At 36.4% G+C, this 12,932-nt stretch overlaps 1 protein-coding gene and 1 pseudogene across 2 annotated transcripts in view; both read left to right on the forward strand.

Annotated features, from left to right (window-relative positions):
* RAB27A (RAB27A, member RAS oncogene family) overlaps window positions 1–12,932 on the forward strand; it is a 66,543-nt gene that overhangs the window by 44,430 nt on the left and 9,181 nt on the right. For both annotated transcript variants that reach the window (XM_015596144.2, XM_006920342.3), the window contains 3 exons: window positions 3,947–4,032; window positions 5,708–5,811; window positions 10,712–10,835. In XM_015596144.2, coding sequence (XP_015451630.1) covers window positions 3,947–4,032; window positions 5,708–5,811; window positions 10,712–10,835 — 314 coding nt within the window. The remainder of the gene's footprint in view (window positions 1–3,946; window positions 4,033–5,707; window positions 5,812–10,711; window positions 10,836–12,932) is intronic.
* Window positions 6,676–6,794, forward strand: LOC112469773 (annotated as a pseudogene).

The following is a 12,932-nucleotide window of genomic DNA, read 5'->3' on the forward strand; positions in this document are numbered from 1 at the left end:
ACATATTTGTGAATTTTCCAAATTTATTTCTGTTAATGATTTCTAATTTTGCCCCACTGTGGTTGAAGAATATACTTTGTATGATTTCAGTCTTTTAAGTTTATTGAGGCTTGTTTTATGAGTTAACATATGGTCTATCCTAGAGAACATTTCACGTGTAACTGAGAAGAATGTGTATTATACAGTTTTTAGAGGAAATGTTCTATAGATGTATGTTATGTCTAGTTAGTTTAGAGTGTTGTGAAAGTCTTCTATTTCCTTCTTCATCTGCCTACTTGTTCTCTCCATTAATGAAAGTTGAATATTGAGGTCTCTGAATATTATTGTCGAATTATTTGTTTCTCTCTTTTTATCTCTATATGTTCTTAATGGATTGACACTTTTATCATTATAAAATATATTTCCTTGTCTCTAATACCAATTTTTGTCTTAAAGTCTATTTTGTCTGGTATTAGCATAGCCACTCCAACTGCCTTTTGATAACTGCATGGTATACGTTTTTTCAAACTTTTACTTATAGCCTCTTTGTGTCTTTGAGTCTAAAGTGTGTCTCAGGTAGACAGCATATAGATGGATCACAACTTCTATCTTTCTCTCTCTATCCCCCTCTCTCGTTCTTTCTTCTTTTATTATGGTGACATTCATTAACAAAATCCAGTGTTTCAAAGTGTACAATTCAACAGAAAGGCATACATATATTGCATGGCGTGTTCATTACCCACAGTTAGATTTCTGTCTGTCACCACATATTTGACCCCTTTTACCCCATCTACCCTCTCCTCTGGTAACCACTAGTCTCATGTCCATGAGCCTCTGTTTGTTTGTCCTGTTTGTTTGTTGCTTTTAGATTTATATCCCACATGTAAGTGTTATCATGTGGTTTTCAACTTTTTCTGTCTGGCTTATTTTGCTTAGTATGATTATCTCAAGGTCCATCCATGTTGTCACAAATGGCAGTATTCTATCTCTTCTTATAGCTAAGTAGTATTATTTTGTATATATGTACCACAACTTCTTTATGTAACCATCTATTGTTAGACGCTTTGATGGATCACAGTTTTTAATCATTCTGCCAATCTCTTCCTTTCATTTGGAGTCTTTAATCTATTTTCATTTAATAAAATTACTGATAAAGTGGGATTTATATCTGTCATTTTGCTACTTGTTTGCTATGTGTCTTATGTTTTTTATTTCTCTATTTCTTCATGACTGCTTTATTTTGGTATATATTTTTAAGGTACCATTTTAATTACCTTGTTATTTTTTTTACCATATATTTTTTGAGTTATTTTGTTAATAGTTTCCCCTGGGGATTACAATTATCATCTTAATTTTTAACAATCTAGTTTGGTTTAATGCCAACTTAATTTCAATACTATACAAACTCTGCTCTTCTATGGCTCCATTTCCTACTCTTTCTTTTGCACTATTATTGTTATACAAATTATATCTTTATGTGCTGTGTGCCCATCAACACAGACTTATAATTATTTTGTGTTGTTGTGTTTTAATCAGATGGAAGAAAAAAGTTGCAGAAATACATTTATACTATCTTTTATATTTACCTATGTAGTTACCTTTACTGGTGCTCTTTATTTCTTTGGATGGATTTGAATTATTGCCTAGTGTTCTTTCATCTCAACCTGAAGCATTATCTTTATTATTTCTTATAAGGCAGTTCTGCTAGCAATGAATTTTCTATTTTTGTTTATCTGGAGATATCTTAACTTCTGTTTCAATTTTAAATGATGGCATTGCTGGATATAGAATTCTTGGTTGCTGGTCTTTTTTCTTTCAGTATTTTGATTATGTTATCCTACTGCCTTTTGACCTCCAGTCAAATCAACTCCAGTCTTGTTGGGATCCCTTGTATGTGAGGACTCACTTTTCATTTGCTGCTTTTAAGCTTCTTTGGATTTGAAAGTTTGATGATGATGTATCTAGTCAGTCTTTATGAGTTTATCTTTCTTGGAGTTTGCTGAGTTTCTTGAATGTGCAGGTAAATATTTTTCATCAAATTTGGGAGATTTTTGGCTATTATTTCTTCAAAAAAATTTTTGGCCTCTTTTCACCTCTTTTTATAGGATTTTCAGTATGTATATGTTGGTATGTTTGATGATGTTTGGTAAACCTCTGAAACTCTTTTTTCTTGGATTCTTTTTTCCTTCTGTGCTTTAGACTAGGTAATCTCAATTGATGTATCTTCAACTTGATTATTTCTTCTGCTAGTTCAAGCCTGCTCTTGAGCCCCTCTAGTAGATATTACATTTTAGTTAATATACTTTACAACTTCAGAATTTCTATTTACTTCTTTTTATAATATTTATATTTATTGACATTCTCTATTTAGTAAGGAATTATTCTCATACTTTCTTTTAATTCTTTAGGCACAATTTCCTTTAGTTCTTTGACTATATTTATAATTGCTGATTTAAAGCCTTTGTCTAATAAGTTCAACATCTGGGCTTCCTCACTAATGATTTATATTGGTTGGTTTTTTCCCTGTGTATGGGAAAGTATTGGCCTTACTTTCCTGTTTCTTTGTGTGTCTCATAAATTTTGTTGAAAACTAGACATTTAAAATAATATAATGTGGTAACTCTGGAGGTCAGACTCCTTTCTGCTCTGAGAGTTTCTTGTTTTTGCTGTTTTTTGTATTGTTGTTGCTGTCTGTTTGTTTAATGACATTCTGGGGTTAATTCTTTAAGGTCTGTATTCTTTGTTATGTGCAGCTACTGAAGTCTCTGCTCAGTTAACTTAGTGGTCAACTAATGGACAGAGAGTTTCTTAAATTCCTTGAACTACTTAGCCTCTCAGCTTTTTCTAAGGGAATGTGTGTGTGTGTGTGTGTGTGTGTGTGTGTGTGTGTGTGTGTGTTTTGGGACATGTGCTTAATGCTCCTTTAGGCAGTTTACAATTCTGCCTTAGCCTTCACTTCATGCTTGAGAAGAGCTTCAAGGTCAGCCAGAGGTGAGAGATTAGGCCCTTTTCAAATATACCCTAAGCCTATATACAGCTCTACCCATAAGCAGTAGATTCCAAGGAATATTTTGGAACTTTGCAAATCTCCCCATAGACACCTCATTTCCTATTTTTTTTCTTTAAGTTTTTTTTTTCTTTTTTAAGTTAGACTTCTGGTAACTCCAAATGGTATTGCTGCCTTTGGTACCTGAGATGTTAAATACTTGCTACTGATTATTTTCAGCAATGCCCTAAGTATAGGATTATTCTCATAGAGCCAGCTCTGAGTCGGGTAAAATAAAGACAAGGCCTGAGAATGGAGCTTTACAAGGTGGCTTTCAGTTCTCTGGGGATGAGACTTTGGGGGAAGCTCCAAATCTGTTTTGCTTCCACTGCCTATGGCTGCTGTGCTGATGGTTTTCACAATTATCATAGTTATGCATCTATTGGTTTTCAAGACTACTGTGGAGGTGGGGAGAGGGGGATGAGAATAGGACAAGTTAAAACAGTACAAAACTTACTGTTTTTACTGATATTCAGAGTTATAAAGTTGATTTTGAGTTTTTGCCAGTGTTTTCATTGCTTTTATGGAGAAAGAGATTTTCACAGTTCTTTCCTATAAAATTGTTTTAGAGTACTTTTTAAAGATGGGATAGGGAAAAGTCACAGAAAGATAATATTTCTTGAAATAAGTGATCTGAGGTAACTTTGAGGAAAGGTGAGCTGATTATTATTTTTATATAAATTATGTATTATTTATACATTTCATAATACATTTACAAAAATATATAATGTATATATATTAATGCAAATTATTACATTATCCAAAGACAATTATTTGGGATAAAATACAAATAAACTTGTATTCCAATGGGATTTTCTTTAGAAGTTCAGATGCTCAGGGAACATGTACTGAATAGGAAAGTGAGAAGAGTTCAGAAGCTGGTTTCAGAAGTTCTCTTTTTCTCTTATTTTGCTGTTTTAGGTGTACAGAGCCAATGGGCCAGATGGAGCCATTGGCAGAGGCCAGAGAATCCACCTTCAGTTGTGGGACACAGCAGGGCAGGAGAGGTATGAGATTTTCAGTTATGTATTTCATGCTGGAGGAAAGGAGAAAACAACTACACTTTTAATACCGTGACCATGCACAGGAAAAGGTTAGCTGATTAGTCGATTTGCATCTGGATAAGACATGCTACCAAATTAGCAGGAAATCGATCAGTCTGAGATGATAATGGTGGCTTTATTTCATACAAGGTCAAAGAGAAAATGAATCCTTTTCTAAATGGACCATCTTACTTATGGATTCTTTTCTTTTCTTTTTTTTTAAGGCTTGTACACTTTTCTCAAATTACTTTTGCTATTTACTCAGCCACAAAAAAGCTACAGATTTACACGCATTATTCCTACCTGATTGTTAAAACCTAGTGGAAAAATCTGGTTGGAATTAAACCATATGATGAGAAGTTGCTTGACCAAAATAAGTTACGTGAAATATTGATGTAAAGTTGCTTTTAGTTAGTTAAGGCTTCTGTTTTCTCTCACGAATTCCTTGAAGGATTTTTTTTTTAACTTTTTATTATGAAAAATTTCAGCATATACACAAAAGTAGAGAGCATAGTACAATGAACTCATGTACTCATTTCCTAGTTTTAACAGTCATCAAATTGTGGCCAGTCTTATTACCCTTTATTCCTGTTCACCTCTCCCCCAAATTCTTTTGAAGCAAATTCCAAATCAGATTATTTCATTCATAATTATTTTGGTATGTATCTTTAAAAGGTAAGCATTGTTTTTATAAAAACATTAATTAGAAATATTTGAGAAAACTTAAAATAGCAGATTAGATGACATATTCATACCAGTATTTTCTTCCCTGTCAGTTGAAGGCTTTGCATAAAGGCAAAGTAAGAGGAAGCTGTTAGAATAAGAGAGAAGGGGAGACAGCAGCATAAGGCCTTGGGAAAGAGAGTACCAAGAAAGCACAGAGACTGAGTAAATACTACTCCCACCTTAAAGCCGAAGAAATTGCTTATCAATGATAAGAGACTCTGTAGAGATTAAAATTAAGAAGTCGTAATGGAACACATTGTAATGTCAAGTCAAGCCAAGCTTTCACAGGACAAGGAAAACACACAGCAAGCACCATCTCTTTTGGCCTTATTAATTCTTAATTGTACAATAAATTCTTGGGTGAGACTAAAAGATCACAAGCTAATTCTTGTCATCCCTGTCTAGCAGGCTGTCTAGCAGGCTGGGTGTTCAAATTGTATGATCTGTTAACACAGTAACTTATATAAATGATAAATAACTGTCATATACTTTTGGAATATCACCATCTAATTTTTTTTAAAAAAATTTAATTTATACAGGCCTTTATTTTTAAGAATTCCAAGTATAACTTTTGATAATTACTGGCATTTTAATAAACTCCAGATATATTTTCAAATATTCTTTTTTGCTCAAGATAGCTATTTACTATATTTTATAAGATACCCAGTCAATTGATTATACACATAATTTTATACTGTCGAAGGTATCATTTATAAAAGCATAATTGACTAAATTTTATGTAACTAAGAGCTATACAGTGCATATGTAATATGAAGTTATTAGGAACAGTGGCACATTAAACATCTAATTTGTTATTGATTATCTATTGTAAGAGGTTGAGGGCACTGTTGTAACTTTCTATTTCAGGAGTGGGACCATGGTTTAGCTGACCAGTCTGCTTTTACGTTCCTAGGTTTCGGAGCTTGACAACAGCGTTCTTCAGAGATGCCATGGGGTTTCTCCTGCTTTTTGATCTGACAAATGAGCAAAGTTTCCTCAATGTCAGAAACTGGATAAGTAAGTGTTATTTTCTCCCAGCTTCCTGCTCCCTATAATAAAATGCCTTCTTATATTCTACATTTGTTGTAAATTGTTTTGGGGGAAATCCTAGTACTATTTAAAATGGCATTTAAAAGAGCAAAGCTTTTAGTTTAAAGACAAAGATAACTGAAATACTCAGCTATTCCTAGTCACGCTGACTTTGATTCGTTGACTACTACCTATGCTCTAGGTATAAGGCAGTGCTTTCCATGTAATCTCTTTATTAGTCTTTTCCACATAGGGGACTCTTATCCCCATTTTATAGATGAGGATATAGAAGCATAGAGAAGTTAAATCATTTAGTATCTGCCAGCCTACTGTGTGCTATCAAGTTTTGTACCACCCCAGGATTTAAAACCCATAATACACAGACATAAATACCTTTTGAAGGCTTAACGGATTATAACACTGGCTCCATGTCTCTATGTTTAGAGATCCCTTTTCTGCTTTTAGGGCCAGAGCATTTGCCAGGAGGACTCTGTCATGAACAACTCTAGAACTGCTTCAGCAAGTGGTTCCCAGCATATTATTTATAAACCTTTATTCCAAGAGATCCTAATCTCTTAAATGATTGGTAGTAGCCATTTTAAATCCTGCTACTTGACCAAATAATAGCTTGTATTTGTATACTTTCCTCCGTTGGTTATATTAATGTAAACCTAGAGAATTTATTGGGGAATGTTTTGATGTTAAATTCTTAATATCCAAATCTTTAAAATGAAGATATTAAAAAAAAAAAAAAATCTCCTACTTAAAAATTGCTTGGTGTTTTGGTATTATGAAAAGGTAATTGGCTGTGGTTTTGATAGCAGAAAACTTTAGTTTAAAAATATTTTTTTTGTCTATGGCCATGCTACGCTGAATAAATCTGATCCTGTCTGATCTTGGAAGCTAAGCAGGGTCAGGCCTGGTTAGTTCTTGGATGGGAGACCACCTAGAAAGACCAGGTGCTGTAGGCATAAAAAATAAAAAAGTAAAGGATTGTAAGCTGACAAGGTCCTTGCAATCTGTGAGGTCAACCAAGGGTTGCCTCGCCTAAAAAATAAAAATATGAGTTTTTAAATAAATAATTTAGTGTAGTGCATTGTGATTTCCAAAGCATTTTCACACACTTGTATCTGATCCTCACAACCACCCTGTGAGGACATTCAGGTGGTGTGTCCCTATTTTAGGATGACACTGAGCCTTAGCAATAGACTTATTCAAGGGCAGGGAGATTTTGGCTTTCAGTTCAATGCCTTCTTTGCTCTTTCTCAACTAAGTTGATCCCTGAAAGTTGAAGACCTATTTAATACTTTAAATATAATTTCCCCAAATTTAGTTATGCTTACTGGACTTCACTTAATTAAATGCCTGGCTGAGCTGACCTCAGCTGAATGATGGTGGCTATTTCTAGTGCTTTATCCTCAGCCCTTGCTCCTCATCCTCTCCTTTGGATCATCATCAGAACAAGTTTTTGGGCTTTCTTAAGGCTTTTCTTTATAAGGACCCTTGTTAGACATGTGCTCATAGAACCTGAGCATTGAAAGATCATCAACCCACTTCTTTTTCCATAGATAGAAAGGGAAACTCTGAGACATTATATAAATTTTGCCCATCTGGGCTTAATATATGTGAAATAATGGATATGCATATATTTTGTTCTGTTTTCCTTATAGAGTAAAGAATCCTTCCTGCCTAGTTAGGTAAATAAAACTTATACATATTGAAGATTTAATATATTCAATGAAAATGATCCTCCTTCTCCCCAATCCTGTTTTTTTTTTTTTTTTAATAAGGTATAATGTTCAGAGTTAGAGTTGTTAATAAATCTTAATTAGGAGTAAAAACGCCTGTTAGCATTTTGAGTATTATAGAGATCATTCATTTTTTCTTTTTAATTTAACATATAAATTTATCTAACTTATATAATCTAGATAAATCAGGAATATTCAACTAAATAATAGTTTAAAATATATACATATATATGTATGTGTATGTATACATGTATATGCATATGTCTATCTATCTGTCTACCTATCATCATCCATCCATCCATCCATCCATCCATCCATCCATCCATCCATCCATCCATCCATCTTTGCACACACATGGTGCATACCAGAACAGAGACAGTGTTGTATTAAATAAGGAACTGACTCCTGGGCCCTGATGGCCCTGGGAAATGGATAGCTGGTGTTCACTCTCCCTCTGCTTCTCCAGAGCTGCCTCACATTCCCTTCTCTTTTGACTCGACATCTCTCCATGCCCTTTTGGGAAGGGTATAAGAGTCCAAAGGTGAGCCCCGCAGAGTTCAGGAGACTGAACAGAGAGCTGAGTTCTCTGGGCCTAAATTTGAAATCTGAAAGGAATTGGGCAACGTCATCTTCACTCACCTGTCTTCCTGAAGCTCAGAGGATAAGCTCAGAGGATACCCATGGTCATTCCTTATCCAGTGGCAGAATATTTAGTAAGGAAATTTTAAAGTAGCCTAAATTTCTAAACTTTCTTCTGTCGCCTCACATAAATGGTGTGGTACAAGAGCCTAACAGGGATGTATTTTATATGTTTTTGTAGTGTATATTTTGTAATATATATTTACATGTATATTTTTATTTCTATTATTTCCTTTGTTCAAAAAGCCCTCCTCACACTCGTGCCCATTTTTTAACTGATTAGAGTTCTACTTATTCTTTAAAATCTGAAAAAATATGGCCCCCATAAAGTTTCCTGTGATAACTTTAGTTGAATTAAATGTTTCCCCTCCTTTTAACTCCTATTACTTTTGTACTACTTTTAAGATCCTTATCACATAACACCTTGAGTTGTAGTTATTTACGTATGTGCCTTTTCTATTAGTGAGATTTTAAAAAAAAAGAATTGATTAATTTATTTTTTATATAACTCACATTCTTTGTAGAAAAATTAGGAAAAAAAAAAGAAAAATCACCAATAATCATACTTCCCAGACTCCCACAAATAAACGCTATTAAACATTGCTACTGGTAATAGTTACATAGCACTTATAAATGCTTCAATGCAGTGGTCCCCAACCTTTTTGGCACTAGGGAATGGTGCTCCTATGAGAGAGAACCTAATGCCTGGTGATCTGAGGTGGAGCTGAGGTGGTGATGCTAGTGCTGGGGAGCGGCTGCAAATACAAATGAAGCTTTGTTCATTCACCTGCCACTCACCTCCTGCTGTGTGACCTGGTTCCTAACAGGCCACAGACTGTACTGGCCCACAGCCTGGGCGTTAGGGACCCTTGCTTTAATGTATTAACTTAGTGGTTCTCAAGTGTGAGTGTGCACCTGGATTACCTAGAGGGTTTGTTAAAACACAGATTCTGGGCCCCATACCCAGCATTACTGACTCAGTAGATATGGGGTGGGAACCTGAGAATTTATATTTCTAACACATTTGAAGGCTGCTGGTCTATGGACCTTACCTGAGGAGTCACTGAATTAACTCATTCAGTCCTCAATTTAACCTTATGAAGTAAGTACCTTTATTATCTCCACTTACAAATGGGAAAACTGAGACAAAGTGCAGTCAAATCAGTTTCTCAGGGTGACACAGCTAGTAAATGGCAGAGCCAGGATTCAACCTTAGACACATTGGGTCCTGAACATGCTTATAACCATGACACTGGACATATAAAGTGTTAACAGAGCACAGAGCCACTCTGGAGACCAGAAAGGTTTCACAGTAGAGATAACTGAGAAGCAAGTCTTGAAGGAAGGGTGGGGAGTCTCTGAAGGAAGGTTGTGGTTGGGTATTCAAGGGTGTGGGGACAGCACTATGTAATGACTTGGAGAAAAGAAAAGGTATGGCAGTTATTAGAAACGACAGAGTTTGGTCTTGCCTGTATAGTTCTTGTTTCCCTGGTTGTCCCTTGAGGGCAAAGGTCAGTGCCTTGAAATTCTACACCAAGTATCAGGCCTTCCTTAAAGCCCAGTAAATGCTTGCCACCTTGACTTTCTCTTGATAAGATATAATAAACATGACTTTGTAATGAGGAACTAAAATGTCAACACTTTTCTGGTTAACCACGATAAAAAAATAAATTAGGCCACGAACTTTGTGAAAGTTGGGCTTTAATTTCATTATGGAGTGTGATGAGTAAGAAATAATACTTTATTTTCCTTCTTTGGGAGATTAAACTATTTAGCTTAGTGAAGCTCTTTTGTTTGATTTAAATGCTTTTTAAAATTATGCCTATAATTTTCAGGTTTTCAGGCGAAAAGAAATTAAAACTGTGAAAGAGAATAAAAACTGTGGAATAAGAATCGTAGTCTGCTTTTTCTTGGTTCTGGTGACTAAATCGTTAACTATTTATTCAGGGGTTTTGCTCTTTATTTAATTCTGTATCTTGTTTGTTTTAAATGAAATGATTTTGCCTTAGAATAATAGAAAAATATGAAAAATATTTCAGATAGAAATAGGTTAGTTTATAGGAAGACAATTTTTTAAAAAACATCACTGCTGGAGAGGGAAAATGTATGATACATAGAGCTTTAAGATTAGCAATAAACACTAGGAAATCCTCCAAGTTTTTTTTTCAGATGGCCTTCATAAAAAAGACTGCCACATGTTTTGAGTGTGTGCGTGTGAGTGTGTGCGTATGTGTGTGAGTGTGTGTGTGAATATGTAGGTGTACCTTTGGAGAGTTTGCGAAGTTTCCGATTCCTCTCTGACGTAAATAAGCTGGCGTATGTGTTTAAGGACAAGAGTAGTTTTACCTCTCTGTCTTATCCATTCAGCTTTACGGATTAGATTACTGATGCTTGGAAGCACTATATCAGTCCTTTATATCCCCTTACGGTTTTCAAAGCACTTTTGCATACACTTACATTATTGTTTACCTATAATAAATGATCTGATCTTATATTAACAGGCCAGCTACAAGTGCATGCATATTGTGAAAACCCAGATATAGTGTTATGTGGAAACAAAAGTGATCTGGAAGAACAGAGAGTAGTGAAGGAGGAGGAAGCCAGAGGACTTGCAGAGAAATATGGGTGAGTATTTTTGTGGAAAATCTGAAGAAAACATTTCCAATTTAAACATGAATGGATAATAAGAAAGACAAAAGCAAAAAATTGAAATGCTCAGATATAGACCTTGGAAAGTGTCAAATACTCTGCATCTTAATATTAGATGATAGTGGGAATCGTAGAAGAAGCATTGGACTAGGGCCTTCTCAATCTCTTGGTGTTTGAAGAAAGGCCTCTCTAAGGGCACATGCCCTAATGGTGGGAGGCCCCCTTTCCAATGTGCAAGAAGGAGACCCCTGGGATAAGGAAACTCTATGTTCAGCAAGGAAACTTAAAAGCTAGTTCATATGTTACTACATACAAGAAGGCCTTATGGGCTTTGAAATTTCTATGCTGGGAGAGAAAAAACTGAATATCCTCTTTGGTTTAGGCTGTGTTTTTGTGGTGGAGAATTAACTAAATACTCTCTTCCTCTTTGAGATCTGGGAATAGGATCACAGTAACAGCAGCATTAACTGGACATGAAAAGAGGGGTCAGCTGCTGCTTATTATATGTCAAGGGCACTTCTACAAAGGAATTTGTACTTTCTACTTCTATTACAATGAGAACTCAAATGTATGTGCATTACCCTAAATAAGCGGGAGGCAGCAAGTACGATTGAGAAGGAAGGGAAAGGAGAGTGGTGGTGGCGTGGAGTGGTGTGGTATATGGGGCTGTCACTTGGCTAGTGGCCTTGGTTGTTAGGCAGAATCCAAGGAGGGCAGAGGAGGCCTTTTGTCTTTCATTGTGTGACCACTGCTTTGCTCTTTGGGCTGATGGTGGTTCAGAAAGTACTCAAGGATAGGATTCACATTGGAAAGGGAGCGGAAGGATAGGTTGGCCAAGTGGAAAGAAGCCAGAGTCTGGGGAGCTTCAAATACCAAGTTAGGAGAGTAGAATTGGTTTCTTGGGGATAGGGAGTTGCTGAAAGCCTTTGAACACGGAGGGATGCTCTGAGTACTTTCCCCGATCAGTCTGGGGGTTGTGGGTGGGTTGAAATGGAAGGAGGAAAGATTAAACACAGGGTGATTGCCGTGATCTGTGAAGTGGGTAGAGACTGGATTTGTGGAAAAGGACTAAATCAGAGAAAGTATGTACGGTGGGGCAGAACAGGATTTTATGTATTTATTTATTTTTCTCTTTTTTAGAATAAGATTTAAAAATTTTCTCAAGTCTAACTCACCAGGAAGGATGGGGGGCGGGGGTTGCCATCAACTATGCTGGCTTACTCTGGCAAGGATTTGCAGTAGGATGTGGAGGTTTTCACTCAAGGGTAGGAGGTGTTGAATCACGTTGGAAGCACCTGGGGAGCTTTGGACAAATACTCCTGTCTAGGCCTTACCTTTGAGCTTCTGACATAATTGGTCTGGAGTGGTTTATCAGAAGTGGTTTATCAGGCAATGTTCAGTTGAATAAACATACTTATATATAAAGGGATTTTTTTTACAGGGATTTGACCTTATGCACTTGTAGGAGCTGGTTAAGCAGTCTCTGTAAGGTGTCGTTTTGAGTCTGATGTTGAAGCTGGATGTCCACAGGATGAGCAGTGAGGGAGGGAGATGGAATTAAAGTAGGAGAACAAGAAGCAGCCAGGACCCGTAATGATGGAACCCCATATCGGTCATTACCCGGATAATGAGGATGTCTTACAGCAGGCCGGGCCCCTTTCACAGAGCTAAATACATACACCTGGCCCAGGAGTCGGAGAAGCTGAAGGAGGATCTTGGGGAAGTGGAGCAGGTACAGGTCTGGTTGCTGACTTATGCCAACGAGATGACCCAGCAGATGAGTGACAGTGTATGAGAGCTACAGAATGGTTACTGCTTCACTTGCCTCCTCCAAATCTCCCCCAAATCTATCTTGAAGTCCACCCTGACTGGAAAGGAAATTCTAGGAAATGTTCAACCTAGCCGAGTTGAGATATTACAAACCCACCACAGATGGGGCCTAGGCATTGATATTTTTTGAAAGCTCTCCATGTGATTTTCATGTTCAGTGGAACCACTGACTGAGATGATTCTGAGGCGGAGGCTGATAAAGCCCCACAGGCGATTCTCATATGCTCCCTCCTCCCCTGAGAG

Source organism: Pteropus alecto, unplaced genomic scaffold (assembly GCF_000325575.1).
Source record: "Pteropus alecto unplaced genomic scaffold, ASM32557v1 scaffold86, whole genome shotgun sequence".
Taxonomy (NCBI): domain Eukaryota; kingdom Metazoa; phylum Chordata; class Mammalia; order Chiroptera; family Pteropodidae; genus Pteropus; species Pteropus alecto.